At 43.6% G+C, this 16312-nt stretch overlaps 1 protein-coding gene across 1 annotated transcript; it reads right to left on the bottom strand.

Annotated features, from left to right (window-relative positions):
- Positions 1-12899: 12899 nt before the first annotated feature.
- On the bottom strand, positions 12900-16020 carry T265_09638 (hypothetical protein; the record flags this gene model as incomplete). The annotated part of the gene is made up of 3 exons (XM_009175768.1): positions 12900-13251; positions 14285-14334; positions 15829-16020. 3 exons carry the CDS (start codon positions 16018-16020, stop codon positions 12900-12902), a joined length of 594 nt encoding a protein of 197 aa, XP_009174032.1.
- Positions 16021-16312: the final 292 nt, after the last annotated feature.

Genomic DNA, 16312 nt, shown 5'->3' with positions numbered 1-16312 from the left:
TGACCACGCAATGTGCATTTTAGTATTACTGTCTTTTGAAGTCAAGGCAGGGTCATTGATTGATAAAAAATCGAACGTAAATGAAAGTGTGGATGGATGTTGTGCGGATAATCAACCAATGTAATAATCATTCAGGTGTAACACGCTTTCGGTACCTGGCTACCGTGCCACCAAAATGAAGCACGAGGTACTGGGGTACTGCCAGGGGAAGTCGAGATCCAGAGATCGGGTTCGAACCATGAACCTTAGATTCAGTAAATTCACGCTATTACCACTGAGCCATCTCGCCCGTTGCATGAATGGATCACAGGACAAATTGTGTCCAGCTTCCTTGTAAGGTTATACACAGAATGATAGCATAAAACAACTTGAAATTTTTCACTTGTGTAATACGGTACTCGCAGTTGATACAACTGTCAGCCAGATCTCATCAGTTCAGTGGGCCACACTGAACACACATTTTTTACCTACCCTTCATTAAAAAGAACCGTTGAGTGACCAAAGGAGGAAGGTGACAGCAACCTGGTGGAAGCGATCGGATGTGCCCCTTCAAATTTTCATCTTACTGTGCCTGAGCAGCTGCAAATTCGACCATTTCCCAGCATAATGCATCGTTACCCCGATTGCTTTCAACAATAGCATGAGATGACTTGAATATTTCAGCCGAAATTTAGTCTTCAAAGTGAAGTCGGTCTCTGAGGAAAAGCCAAGAAGAAAGCTACGGCTGTTCCATCCTTCCTGTAAAAAGTCAACAGCGTGTACCTCACGAGTGACCACAGTGTCGGACAAACTTCCGGCTGCCCACGGCCGGTCGGTTAGATGTGTGGACAACTTGTAATTAGACGGAATGTGGCGACAAACGGCCTTCGACCGTAACGTCCACGCAATGTGACCCTGACCGGACACGTGATAACTTGTCATCATTGTGCGATGAGTCAGCTGACTTCAGTGCGCTCTCAATCTCAGGATCGGCGACAGATCGATGTCAGCTACATTCTCATACCCGTCGCATTCTCCTCACAGTGGGGCTGCTCCGCTCGCGCTGCGTCTCAGGTGTGAAAAAATCAGATTGCTAAAACCTGCAACTTGAGGGGCTTGTTCGTGCCGCGCAAACCAAGAAAAAGTCATTCAGCAGGCGTATAGGTCTCAGTTTGAAAAGCGAACTCACCAAAGCTGTAAGAGCGGGTGGCCATTATTCGCACAATGCTCTCAGCTGCATTGTTCACTGAAGCAACCGTGTCCCTGGCTAAAAAGTCTTGCTGGATAATTTCCAAACATCGCTGAGACCCCGGGATGCCTAAATGGGGCTTAAAAGTTTGGACTGGTACTCTCAACTCAATTGCTTGATTGCCATAGTCTATCAGGGACACGTCATAACTTTCGAAAATTCAATTCCATTTTACGAATAGTAGGCCCCGTAAGAACGACATATGGACAACGCACTAACGCATGCCTCCCAAGTTCATACGTAGGAGTGACATGCAGACCGACCGTGAGCTGCAGTAACGCTCTACGTAGAGTTCCGTGGGTGGGCAGTGCCGTCCTGGACAAGCTGGTTATGTTGAGCTGGTTGGGTGAGAGTGGACACAACTGCGGCCAGAGGCGAGAAGTCTTCAAATGATGGTCCCTCAGACTGTGTTGCGAAGATGAAGAAAACAGCGACAGCTGTCATGTGAGGCCCATCAGACTTGAGTTCAGTTTAGTTTAGCCCAGTCCGTCGCAGTAGTTCAATCATAAATCATTCGATGGTGTATATTGGTATGAACTGCCAAAACAATATGAGTCAGCGTGAGAGTCTTTAACGATAAAACTGGTCCCATCGACAGAAGTTACTTTTATCCCAACGGTCGTCGAAGCTTGATTTTTGTGATGAAGGTACAAACCACGCAACTGAGCGAGTCCGGCGAGCCTCGCGTGATATTTTGTGTCATTCTGACCGTCAATCTCGCTCCACCGTGGACAGACACTATGACGAGGACCACGCTTGCCCTAGATGTGTACACGTACAACATTCAGGAGCTCGAAATAGGATAAAGAATACATTTTAGATAGACTCCGTTTTCTAACCAAGGTCAGAAGAATGACCGTTCAGGGATGAAAAATCTTGCATGTGTCACAGTCAAGTATGGTGTTCAGTTTAGGTCACACAGCAATACTGCAGTACAACACCTGTCATATTCTTGATTGCGCCTCTATCCTTCAAGTGGTAGAGAAAGTAACTTACATGTGAGAACGCTCAACGCATTAATGGTTGTGCAAAAATGCACGCCACGGATTGTCCTAGTCATCCAGACCAGGACAGCATACTGCAACAGTCCTCGTATTGAACTAGTCGATAAGGGAGCCGAAATCCCCGACCTTTTTCAGTATCTTGGCACCGGTCGATAGATGGGTAACAGGTACGTGTCCAATCCAGTTCTGTCCTGCTTATTGAATTGTACCCAGGATGAGCATATTTCTGATAATGTCTCTTTGATGTACCAGGAATGACCCAGTAAAACTCGAAAGCTGTATTTCTGCCAGTGGCACACTGTGGGTATTAGGGCTTACGGGGACTTTAGGATGGCAGTTACTCACAAAGGACTTGTTGAGATATCGCTGTCCTAAAGTTATCCTATGAATGATAGTGATTTGAGGACTACTACAAGAGACCATTCCACACTGCGCACGTGATGAGTCGCGACAACTGCAGCCTCATGTCATCAGAGGACCTATCGATAAAACATAAGAGCGTACTATCCATAAAGTATAAACTTCCTTATTGGTCGAATTGCACAGTACAGAGGTAAGCAGAACACATAGCTGGTGATTTTCAGGAAAGATGATAAGCATGAAGAAAATCACACTGAATCACATTGAGATAATGAAGAATGTGAGAAAATGAAACTAACAGTGATGCGTGAAATTAAGTCATTTGGGAGTGAACGGGCGTAGAGTAAGAAAATAAAAAGTTAGAGTGTTCCAGAATAGGAGGACGTTCTTGGGAAAAATGGAAAAAAAGAAAGTTCTCTGATACAAGGGGAGGTTTCTGTTTATTTTTTCCTTCTGTCGTTTTTTGTACAACAACATTCCCCGTTTTTGTTATTTTGGTTTTGCGCCCATTCCAACATTCTTGCATCGGTATTTGGAATACCGTAACAAGCGAGGCATCAGACAGTTATTGTGTAGCACATTCAGTTGGAGAATAGCCGTAAGGATGGATCCATCTAGGATTCGGCTAAGTCTGTCGTTAACATCAATCCTATATTCAAGTGAGTGAGTGTGTGTTAGCCGATTGCATACACTGGGTGCTCACGTAGAAAATAAGTTTGTTAGAAACCCTGAAACTACGCCTACCTGATGGGTTCCAACAAGAGCGGGACCGATAGGATATTGATTTTGGGTTTTCAGTCAACCTACCCGTGTTCCGTCTATATGCTGCGGTATCTCAAATAGTTTACCAACTGAACATGAGGCAAACTCTGCGTAACCCACTTCGTTGGGGAATCGGATAAACGACAGGGTCATTTCAGTTCAGTTGGAATCCCTGTTTGACCCCAATGCGATTAGCAAATGAGTGTTTATCATCACACACATGCGATGTTGTTTCTGAAGAAGTGAATGCAACCAGATTTGCGAAGTATGCTACTGAAAAGTCCAAGGACGCACTTTGAGCTGAGGTGGTCGCATCGATCCTTTCTCCATCAAGCTTAAGTAGAACCAGAATCCCAGTCAGAGTACGATTCTTCTTAGGATCCCTTGGCATCTTCCACTTGCAACATTTCTATCGTTCACCACTTTTCGGTTAATATAACATTTGTCGCAACCTGGCAAAGAAAGTCCAAACCACATTTAAGCCATGTACAAACATGCGAATATCAAGTGTAATTTGAAAAAAATCGGTACGTGTTTCGGTGAAAGAGGGCTACGCAGGTTTAAATAATGAATTTTTGCCAAATAGCCATTGTTATGCTTTCTGCAGTTCTTCATGGTTTTCAATGATACCTGGCACATTGGCCTGTTTCCAAAAGGTATCATCTGCTTTGATCGAGTCACTCTGACTGCCTTTCCTCACCGAGTAATGAATGGATTCGGTAACAGATCAAAGGTTCGGTTGCAGAAGCATTTCTGATAAGGAGGCGATAGAAATTCCGGTGTATTTTCAATAATTTAAAGATAACGGGTTGAGTTTTGTTGGAAGACCTGCAAAGTTGAAAATGTTTTTGATTTTGTGTAGAGGAAAGCATGTTCAAGTCTTCCTTGTAGGATGAACTAAGGAGGAAAGCTTGTTTACTTATAGAACAGTCAGATTGCAGGTGTTTCTGGTAACCAAGGCAGGTGCCGTTTGTCCGGGACAAAAGAGCAATCTGAATGGCTTTTGCAGGTGTCGCTTTCCGATACAAACTGGCGCGCGCGCGTGTGGGTTCAGGTTGGCGAGGGGTGGGGTTGTTGGGTGGGAAAAACTTAGAGCCGGATGTGGCTGTGTGTAAAAATTCGTCACTAGTTGATAAAAAAACAAAATTTTGTTCTGTGATGACCTCATCTCAGTACAAAGTAGGCAGGCCTGGCAGGTGGTCTGTTCGGTTCGCGACAGTGAATTCCTCATCAACTGGATCGCGACTGAAAGTCCATCCCATAGAAAAACATGACCGACCTACTGATAACTTGGTTAGTAGTCAGCTGTTAAACAAAACTATACCTACGGTAGTGAGGGCAATCCCTTTGAAGGGACGATTTTTACCGCATAGATACTAATCCTAATAACAAAAGTCACGGACCTGTCCTTGGAAAATCACCACAGTCTCACGTAGAAGCGACAGACTTCGTTGTGACACCCTTGTTCGTTAACTGGTCCTACGTGAGTTGATATGGTTCCACAGTTTGTAGCTTGTTGCACATTTTTAGTACAGACCAAACTTTATAAACGTAACAAATAAGACTGGTGAAGCACCTTCAATTACTTAGGAACATCATAATAGGGGTATTCAGCTGGGTTCCACCTGAGTTTCCCATCAAAACCAAATTGGTATGCAAATGAATGTATTTCACTAATTTCGTAAAATATAGGTTCAAGTAGAACATAAGGTTGACAGAAACTGTAGGGCCGCACCTACCTGACAAGCCCCAAGAAAGCTAAAACCGGTCGTGGGTTGTCCAAGAATTTTCAGCAACCTTATGAGTAGTGCATTAAGTCAATACAATCATAGCTTGTCTTGCTGCTGGAAAGGCCAACGTCTTGATGTGACAACCAATCACGCGCTCATTGGCCATTACATGACCTAAGTACGGGTGAGAAAGTAAATTGGGCGTGGAACTCCACCTAGCGGACTGGGAGTTACACAAGTGCATGATGGTTGAACAGTTGAGGTTATTACCCTTGTGGAACAGATCGGTTTTGTTACACCCTGACAGGCTGTTGAGAATGGTTCATGTTGAAAAGAAATTCATGTGTCTCCAAAGGAATCTACTGGACAGGAGAACCGGAACGACCGTTCAAGCCACTCGTGAAGGTGACAAACGGCCAGACATCTAAATTAGGGATAAAAGTACCAGTTATATGTTCCGGTTGTACAGTAGGGTTCTTCTCGGGAATTAACATCCCAGAACCTTCCAGAACAAGGGTTAGTTTGACCGGTCCACTGTAACTTCTGCAGCCTAGGCTTCACCAAGAAATAGCGTATTACTTCATTGCGCGACTCGTCCTACATGAGTGCAAAACCACCCTAGTGGGTTGGAGATGTCTGGAATGAATTTGCTGCTAACACAAAAACTCCTCCCTGTTTACCACATGGCTCATAAAAATCTAATCATCTGTTGGTATTTTTGACACATTCACATCAGAACACAATAGGCAATTCTCTCTGGCTACAGTAATGTCATAATAAGTGAGCAAGAATTTAATTCACTCTCTCTATAATGTTGTAAAGTAAGATAGCACCGGAGCGTTACGTTTGATCCTTCGTTCTTTGAACACACTATCTTTGGAGGGGGATCGGTAAGACCGTGGAAGAACTGTTCAGGGAATGTCTAAGGGAGTTTTATCTCGGGTCGGTTTTGTTCACAGTTGATATAATAAATTATTATTATCGCTATATTATTGAGGACCAGCATTCCCATGTGTTAAGTTAAAAACTGGTCCTGATAGAAAAGAGATTCGACTTGATCAGTTTAGCGAAGCCTTATAGAAGTGGCGAAACACAGTGTAATAACGGTGGAAGGAAGAAGGCCTTCGCTGCAGAGTTATTTATTAGAAAATACCAACTGACCAGTTACAGACAATTGGACAGGGAAGCAAAACTCTCACGCATCTTGTTTACAAAAACTTGATATCCATCTTCTCTTGAACGCGTCTTCCTGAACTTTCCTGGATATTCGTTGACTTTTGCTCGAATCTAAGCAAATGCTACAAAGCGACTCCACAAATTCCGCAATAGATATCCCTTTTCAAGAGACGCAGACCGAATTTACAAGAAGAGAACGTACTACTGATGCCTCCTCATCAGTAGTATCACCGTTACAGCGGTATTGCCTTGGCTCGGTTCTCCGTCTAATCATCGCAAACTGGCTTTTTCATGTCAACAATATAAGAACAACGCATTGCATTTAAAGTGTGTGCTGCGACACCATTCTGGAAATTCGGATGCCTTCCAGATGCGGCATTGACAACTGGCATCTAGCGGATGCACTTTCGGCCTATCAGCGCTCGCTTCGATGATGGAGCGGAAAACGGCCCAGTCGCATGCGGGTCAGGTTTTTTGGCCGTGGCAACGCCTAACAGTGGGCGGTAAAGCGGTTCTGGTGCAGGATTCTGACTAACATACAGCCATGTAGAAATGCAAACGTACTAGGTTTGTTAACATTGCGTAAATAAGCACTCATGTTTGTCAACACTGTGAAAGCAGTATTCAGCATATCTTTGTAATGTACTACTCATAAGGTTGCTGAAAATCCGCCTGAGGACATCACAAACGACAGATTTAGCTGGGTTCCAGGTGAGTCTCTCGAAAAACCAATTTAGTTTGCAAATGAATGTATATTCGCTAGTATTCAGTATAGTTTTCATTTGTTTTAGTCACAAGAGGAAGCGGTCCTTTTCGGTGTAGGGGTCTGAAAATCAACTCCGTTATAAAGAGATGTGGCCACTGCGTCAGCAATGGGAGCACGTGATCTTTGGTTGTTTAGTAAGCTCGATCGATTTCTTGTTCATTTGATGGATCAGTAGCCATACCAGTTGGGTAATGAGAAAAGGATAACGGAATTGCTATGCTCATGTAACACCCGACGAATGCACGCCACTCAGAAGAGCGCTGATCGGGGTTCTAGATCTTGAAGGTTCTGAAAACACATGTACCCGTTGACCTTAGGCAAGCTTGTACTGGTCAGATGACTTGGCTAGTAATGAAAAACTTGACGAATGTTTGCTTGGGGAATGTGGAAGCCATTTCGTGGGACTTTTTAATACGATGTACCTTTGCAGAAGGATTCCGTTCAAAGATTCAGCGACCTTCTTCGCCGTAAACTTTGGGGTTCCAATTTTTTTTGGAAGGCGATTTTCAACAGTCCATTGAGCTATAACATTCTCTATATATGCTACTGTAATGCTGGATGTACAACCATTCTGACGGTCGCGAAGAGAGCCAGGACCTAACCTTGCGGAAACTGATTGTGAGAACAGGTTTACCGCAGCCCGCACCATGCAAGCCAACAGAATGTAAAACACTGGGACGTATCCTAGAAGTTCCTCTGATGATTACAGGAGTGTGTCAGTAGACAGATGCCACGAAAGAAAAACACACTATCAGATAAACTAGAAGAACCGGACTTAGTCGAATGATTTCTTCCATTACTTCGAATTAGTGTGCTCTATTAAGTGTACCCTCAGCTAGACAGACGGTGACCTTCAGCCACGGCATGCGGTCTGATTGTCCCAAAACATAATTTAGTGTCCTGAGTCGGTGTGGTCCGCTCCGCCAGGTAGCTAATGAATCGATTCCAACAGTCAAAAGTGTGGTAGACATCGGTCGCCCAATGTGTTTGCACACCAGCTGGAAGGTTAGGATGAAGCTGTCCTTGCGGCAGCATTTGCCGAGTTCCAAAACTTATGTCCCACAGCGAGCACTCCGAAATCTAAGGTGCTTCAGTTTTTGTACCTTTCTGTCATTTGTAGACTTTCTTGGTCGAACAACAGATGGTTACCTCCGTAGTACCCGTTGACCTTAGGCAAGCTTGTACTGGTCAGATGACTTGGCTAGTAATGAAAAACTTGACGAATGTTTGCTTGGGGAATGTGGAAGCCATTTCGTGGGACTTTTTAATACGATGTACCTTTGCAGAAGGATTCCGTTCAAAGATTCAGCGACCTTCTTCGCCGTAAACTTTGGGGTTCCAATTTTTTTTGGAAGGCGATTTTCAACAGTCCATTGAGCTATAACATTCTCTATATATGCTACTGTAATGCTGGATGTACAACCATTCTGACGGTCGCGAAGAGAGCCAGGACCTAACCTTGCGGAAACTGATTGTGAGAACAGGTTTACCGCAGCCCGCACCATGCAAGCCAACAGAATGTAAAACACTGGGACGTATCCTAGAAGTTCCTCTGATGATTACAGGAGTGTGTCAGTAGACAGATGCCACGAAAGAAAAACACACTATCAGATAAACTAGAAGAACCGGACTTAGTCGAATGATTTCTTCCATTACTTCGAATTAGTGTGCTCTATTAAGTGTACCCTCAGCTAGACAGACGGTGACCTTCAGCCACGGCATGCGGTCTGATTGTCCCAAAACATAATTTAGTGTCCTGAGTCGGTGTGGTCCGCTCCGCCAGGTAGCTAATGAATCGATTCCAACAGTCAAAAGTGTGGTAGACATCGGTCGCCCAATGTGTTTGCACACCAGCTGGAAGGTTAGGATGAAGCTGTCCTTGCGGCAGCATTTGCCGAGTTCCAAAACTTATGTCCCACAGCGAGCACTCCGAAATCTAAGGTGCTTCAGTTTTTGTACCTTTCTGTCATTTGTAGACTTTCTTGGTCGAACAACAGATGGTTACCTCCGTAATGTTAGGCAGAATTCCACACGGATCCCGCTTTGCCGCACGTCTTTAGGCGCTGCTACGGCCAGTAAGCCTGACCCGCACGGTATTGGCCAAGAATTCGGGACACTTGCCGGTCCGGCATCAAGACGAGATGTGATTGGTCAGAAATCTGGACGCAACAGCCAATCGTGACCCAGTATTGGCCAAATGCCGGTTGCCAATGGCGCATCCAGAACGCGTCAGAACTTCCAGAAAGTTATAACCGCTTACGCTATATATACGAAGCGCTGTACAACTGTTTTTGACTTCGTTTTGGACATTAATAGACCTTGTGCACCTTTGGTGGTTGTTTTGACGTGAACGCTAGCTTTGGAGGCTTAGACCGAGAACTAAGCTGAGGAAAATAGCGTTACTACACGTAATGAACCGATCCTCTTTTTAAACTCCTCCAAATCCGGTCGTAAAACATTACCGACGGTTTGATTTAGTTAGGATTCACCACAAGCATCCATAGTTTGCTGACGTAAAAGTTTAGACAGGAAACCAATATTGTTCCAATGTTCGTCTTTTTTTCCCTTTCGATTTTTATGTGGCATTGGAGAAGTCTCTCTTGCTTCTGTCCATCAAAACATTGTGATAGGATAATTATGGCAAAAAAATATCCTAGCAAGGTCTTGATGAAACTACAAAATCTTGCGAGCACATAGGTCAGTGTCTTCATTGTGCAAAGTACAGAAGTGGTTACTTCTTTTACTCTATCTACTGGTTATTGATGAAACAGTGGAAGGACGTGTTGCTGCGGTACCTAGTGACAGAGCAGATGACCGCGGTGGACCCTGGTGCCCATCGGCACCAGGTAGTTAGAACATTCAGGCATGCGTTATTGTACTTTGATTGGGCATCATTAAGTAAGAAAATTAGCTTTGGACCCTCTGATCTTTCGAGGCTTTTGTTCTGTGTCTAATTGCTCGCAGTGAGTAGAACATTGGGGCCAGGCGGTTGATTGAGTGCTTTAAGGTAGTCTTCAGTAGTCCAAATTTTCAAGGGGAGATAGCGTTGCTGGAGGTTGAGTAACTTTTGAGTTCTCTGCGTCGAACCTTGTGTATCGCCTTGTCCTCTGGATGATTGAAAGGTTGGTTTGGTGTCCGAAAACGGGGATGACTTTGCCAATACACGAATCATCTCCAGTCGACAGCTAATCGGGCTCACTGGTAACACACCAAATGATCCTACTCAACACCCTTTGTCCATATTGATCAAATGTTAGCGGTCAGTACGGTCAACGCATGACAGTGGTCTTCAACGGTGCTGACATCTCCTTTGAGGGCATTTCTGGCATTTAGTGCTCCGGTGGGTGCTAGGGTGACCTTAGTGTTGGCAGGCAGTACAGACGGTAGCACAAAAGACGATGGAGCACAAAACAGTATGTGTTCCACTGTCATTCCATCCACCAACTCTATCAAGCAGATCAAATCACATATGCCAGCAGGAAGCTCGTAATTTTTCAGCTATTCACTGTCACATTCTGGTTGAGAAACTTTACTTCAAACATTACGAAAGTATCCACACTGCCATAGAGTCGACAGTTTGGACATGCATGATGTTCTAAGATATTTGTCATTCTTGTCGCAATACCGGCAATCCATAAGTAGCTTAGGGGAAGGAGAAAATTCACCAAATGAGAAAAGATTCCACCTGAGATGTCGTTGTTGGAGAAGCCAGTCAACACGTGACCACGTGATGTGCTTCCGGTGATTGGAGGATGAATAGCCTTACATCCTGTCTAGATGCGAGCTAATCACATTGATAATCAGCCGCTCGAGGTTGAACGTCCAAGAGTTCAAACTTGCAACCGGAAGGTGATTGTTTGAGACTCTGTAGCTTCGTGAGATGCGCACTGTTGATGATTCCCAATAAGGATGGGACGGTTGCACGGTATTGTGGCATTTTGTACCTTTATTTTGCTTCCATTACATTACGTATTTTATCAATAGCATAATCGCTTTTTTGCTTAGATACGAGAAACTACAAAAAACGCTCACTTGTACAATTTTACGCAATACAAACGTGGTCATGTGTTGCGACTCCCTCTTCTGATTTCGCTCGCGTTTGCAGCGGGCATTCGCGAGTCTCATTTGCTAACTCTGGTATCAAAACATTTTAGACCATCTTCGGAATCTATTATATGCGGGAACTGTTCAGAAGAAGACCCCTGGACCACCATAATTGGATTATTGTTTATTCGCTGACCTGGGCCAACGACGAACTTTTTTAAAGAGAACAATTGTTGGTGAGTCTGTTTCATCTGATGTCTTTATTTTTGTATACCCAACCTAGCGTTATTATTTTTATTTCTTTACCACACACTCCTGGTAAACTAACTTATTGGGTAGCCAGACCACTACAGTATAGATTAGTTTCACTTACAGGACGAAACCCCTGTGAAAACTGTAGCTGTCTTGTACAGGTCCTACAGACAAGGCATGTCAGCTGGCTCTAACATAAAATCACACCAAACAGACGAACTGCGTAGGCTAAGATGGGGGCTTTTAAGGATATGGATGTAGAAACAATTTCAATGGATGTTATAAACATAATAAAGCAAGAAAAAATCCGAAAAAAAACGAAGAGACGTTTGTGGTCAGCTCTTGTGGTCCCGTGAAACGACATGATGCGTTTCGACTAAAACTGAATTCACGGCAAAGCGATGGGTATAAATGAGATTCCACCCGACGGTAACCAAGTTATCATCGTCTATTCAACAACGTCGGTATAGTCCGGTAGAAAATCCAGGATAGATATCCCCTGCTAAGAAAATCTGCATAAACTAGGGTGTGCCGAGTCTGTCCCAATGCACTCTAACATGGAAGGACACGTCCGAACATGAAATCGTAGACAAATGCCTTCACTTTTACCAAAAAAAACAAGGTCGGAATGCAGTGTGCCGAGTCTGTCCCAATGCACTCTAACATGGAAGGACACGTCCGAACATGAAATCGTAGACAAATGCCTTCACTTTTACCAAAAAAAACAAGGATCGGAATGCAAACGCTTAGACTGACACTTAGGCATTTAGTAAGGTTCGACTCCAGCGGATGGCAAACAGACTTGATTAACTTCCACAGAGATCCTCTTCGTTCGTCCCTGGCTCCTTTGAAGCCTTTAGTGGCAGAGGCTAGGCATAATGCTGATTATTCGCTTATGAACTGTTGGTTGCCAGTTTCCTTGAACATTTAATGGTTGACAAAGTTATGGCGAGGGAAAGATGTTTAACCACGCCAAGGACATTAGTGCAGCTTCGCATAATTTTTGTGAGGCAATGGAAATCTCTGTTCTGAGGTAAGGTTCTGTAAGGAAAACGGCATTCAAAGGTTAAAGATGACTACCCTGGAAGAAATTCGTTCACCCAATGCGTTTACTAGTACAGTCATTTTTGAACTGGTACCAGTCAAGTTCACCTGTATTGGACAATCCGTACGCAATATCAAATTATGGACCTCTTCACATGTAACAGCTACCGATTGTTTGTGACATGTGACAGAACTACCGTTTACTTGCATAAATTCTGAACCGGTGACATAGCTTCTGACGTTTGTCCGCAACTTTTGATAAATGTATGGAAGTAAAACAGAGGTCCCAGTTAACATGGGTCTTACGGGTATAGTCGCCTGCCATAGAGTACTATCGGTCCCTATTGCAAGCTGCAAAATTCTGGCATTATTCATCTAGCTTACTGTTCGCGGACAACAGGAAGATGTTTGTGTGAATAGAGAGCTTTCTTTCAGAGCAAGTGTGCAATAATGGTTTGGATAGCTAATTTTAATGGATGTTCACTGTTTTGTCAATAAACACGTGATTGTCTATCGTCAGTAGGACAGAAGCATCATAAGTTCTGTGGCATGCGACTCCATGTCCTCTGGTTGGTCCGTAATTGGTAGAGTCTCACCGGTCGAAACTGTTTGATGACAGGAACGGTTACCTCGTGTGACCAAGTGGCACATGCATCTGTAATTGGTAGACAAGTTCTTCTGCATCCAATTGAGCAAATGTAACACACATCACAGAACAGATTGCTGACCAGATGAATGATAAATCGCATAAGGTGGAGCCAGGGTCGCAGAAGGGTGTACGCAAGCATGCGAGCGCCTTCGACAAAGAGGATCCCGATAGTGAAGAACAGAAGTCCAATCACACTGCAGGCCTCGCGAACACCCCAGTGTATTTTCTTTTGTACCCTATAGTTTGATTGAAATGGAGAGAATTAATGCTTCTAAGAGGGTGTTTTTCATTTTAAAAACACCGACTGATGTCAGAAGTACACTAACGTGATATTTTTATGCAGTTATTTTTGGCTTTGTCTCTTACTGTGGAATGATAACACCATGCCTTATGGTGAGTTGTCAGTTGCGCTCAAAACTTTCAGCTAAGCTCAACGTGCTGATTTGCATCTATTGTCTGATAGGTTCGTCATGGAATGGATCTGCTGGACTATCACTGGTTAGTTTCAAGGTTGCCGGAGTGCTGCAAACCGATTGGTTGCTGATATGGCGTTGACCAATGAAAGGCAACGGGTGCCGACCTGACGCGTATCAGCACTAGAGGCATGGTGTGGTGAGCCTTACCACCAGTGAAACCAATCTAACAGAATGTAACAGATATACTGGAAGAGATATCAGGAAGCACCAAGAGAATTATTGACGATTTTAGTACTTCTATGGTACTGTTTTATTTGGGTATCATCAACGTATCCATGCGGCAAGGGCCATGGAAGGTCGTTGAACAATATTGCATTGATTACTTCTTCAGAAAATTTCTGACCCAAAAGGCTCCTACTAAATTGCCATCTAGGTGGAATAATTTCAAACTCTAGAAGTTGCAGAAAGAACAATCCCGATCGATTTTCCATGGAATTTCGGTACTCACATGCAATTTTGGTACAGCAGAGACTGAAGCATTCACGTGCTAGGGACCAGTAAAAAACGAAGACTATATGATTCATTGATCAACTGAATGAGGGACACACAACTGCTCATGATCAGGAAACGAACACAGTTACTTAGTCTAGAAATCACCTACTTGCTAGTGTTGGAAAGAAGATCAATTTTGGGTGATCTCCTATTAGACATACGGGGTTATAAGATGCTCACCAAGAAACCACCCTCCGTTAAGTCGTAAAAAAACAACCCAATACACTATCCATGAAAGAGAATCAGTAACAGTAGGAATCAATCAGTAGTACAGCCTATTTTATGTACCCCAAACACTTACTTATCCAAAATGGCCTCCATTTTGGTATTTTCCAGCGGTAGGTATCTGATCTATTGAGAAAAGGCAGTGATATTCAATAAGTACATCACAGCATAAAACATATTGGAGAGCTTGCGTTCTACGCTCGTTTTTCTCCGTCGGTTTGGTGACCCAAGATGCTTGATTCGTCAAAACATGCGATGAGGAGCTCACTTCATACCTTATGTACCTGATACTATCTTCAAACGCTGGCACACGTCAAGGATGGTCTGCTGTTTCACAACACCACTGTTTGGCCAAAAAAATTGTATCCTCTTGTAGATAACGCGCTCCTTAACAGTTTCAGAGGTGAAAGTAGGCAGTCATAATAGTATTTCACGACTCAGATCTGAAAAATTCTCTCTTGTTGTATGACGACAGCAAGTCAGAAAAAAATATATGGACATCTCCTATCACGTAATGTTTTGAGAGAAAATAAAACCGTCAAATAAGGAAAATAAGTGAGTTCTTCGACTTGAAACAGTAGTTTGAGAACCATTCACTTGAAGAATGAGCATCCCTCACTTTGTCCTGTCAAAATATCTCGAACTCCCAAGATTCGTCACGCTAGCCAGATTAATTTACCATTCCTTCTAGAAGAGCAATAATTTGGAAGCTCTCATCGTCGCTGAAGAAGAAACACCCGCAGAAATTCTAATAGAAGAACTTGCGAGACTCGTTGAAAACAACATGTAATCGCGCGGACACGATCGATCCAAAAAGGCCTCTTGGATATACTCCCCTCGAGCGGCTACCTATATTTAGTGACCAGCTGTTTGTATTTTTCTAAGCTCCCATACAAACTGTGAAGAAACAAGTGCCCGTGGCCGTTTGAGGTTTTATACACGACGTAGCCAAAGGATACGTTTCCCGGAACAACGCTGAAAGGAGCCAGGATTCATGCACAAAACGTCCTCAACAGGAACATTCCGGTCACAACTCTTGGGTTGCACATGTGCCATGGTGTCGAATGAGAAAGACGTGAACCCACAGGATATTCTGGACTAACCATGTCAGTTCCACTGCTATGTTCCCATACCACGTGATACAATAAGACATGGTCTACAACAGAATAAACTGCTTTCCTCAAAATATCTCCTTGAGGAATCCACTTGCTTTGGATTACCGTGTGTTGAGTTGTAAGGAAAATAGCCCCTCAATCGAATGTGAGAAACACAGGGGTATTGGTGTGTTCCAGCTTTGCTGTTTTCTTCACTAGCTGAGTTTGTAAATTTTGATAAGCCGAGAACGCTGATCTTAAACTGTGCATGACGGCGAGTATGTTCAATCATATCCCCGCCTGCGTGCATATTTTACTATTTTGACAAACTACTTACAAATCGTAAGTAGACCCGGGAAAAGGTTTTGAAACAGATGCGACCCCCTATGTCCTGACAGTCCACAGGAAACATAAGGCGGACAACCATTTTTAACTGATTAACCTAAATGAACCAACAGATTGCCTTGCGCACGCATTGGAAGTTGAACAGCAATTTTCTGCACAGGGATGTAAAGGCTTAACTTACCTGAGATGAATGCGCTTTGTAAGCCCAACTTTCATCGGAGCAACTCCCATCCGAGCTCCAAGGTTTTGGGTATGCCCTACCATGGTCTGTGGTTGGAAACTTTGTTCCAGTCGCATCCGGTAACTCAGAGGTGTCTTGCTTCGGTGTCTCTCTTACGCTTGGAAATTTTTCTGAAGCGATACAGTGGATCATCGGTTGGTAGTTTCAATGCTGAATATCACCGGTTACTTAAATAAGTACACAAACAAATCATTTAAACGCAACGATAATAAAGTCATGGATAAACAATTCTTCTCAGTTTCAAAAGCCAATGAGTGGATGATGGTCTCCTAACCAAGGACTGATCTCAAAGTAGAATTGCTTCTAATCAACCGAAATTCACGCTGGAAACTCGTTTTATAGGCTGTTTACACACCGCTATGGTTGACGCTTGATTTCTACTCTCTATCAGTTAAGTCTGCGGAATGTTTATCGCAGAGTGAAT

The sequence above is a fragment of the Opisthorchis viverrini genome, assembly GCF_000715545.1.
Source record: "Opisthorchis viverrini unplaced genomic scaffold opera_v5_291, whole genome shotgun sequence".
NCBI classification, from domain to species: domain Eukaryota; kingdom Metazoa; phylum Platyhelminthes; class Trematoda; order Opisthorchiida; family Opisthorchiidae; genus Opisthorchis; species Opisthorchis viverrini.
The sequence above is the reverse complement of the archived record's forward strand: the minus strand, read 5'-3'. Positions and strand labels throughout refer to the sequence as shown.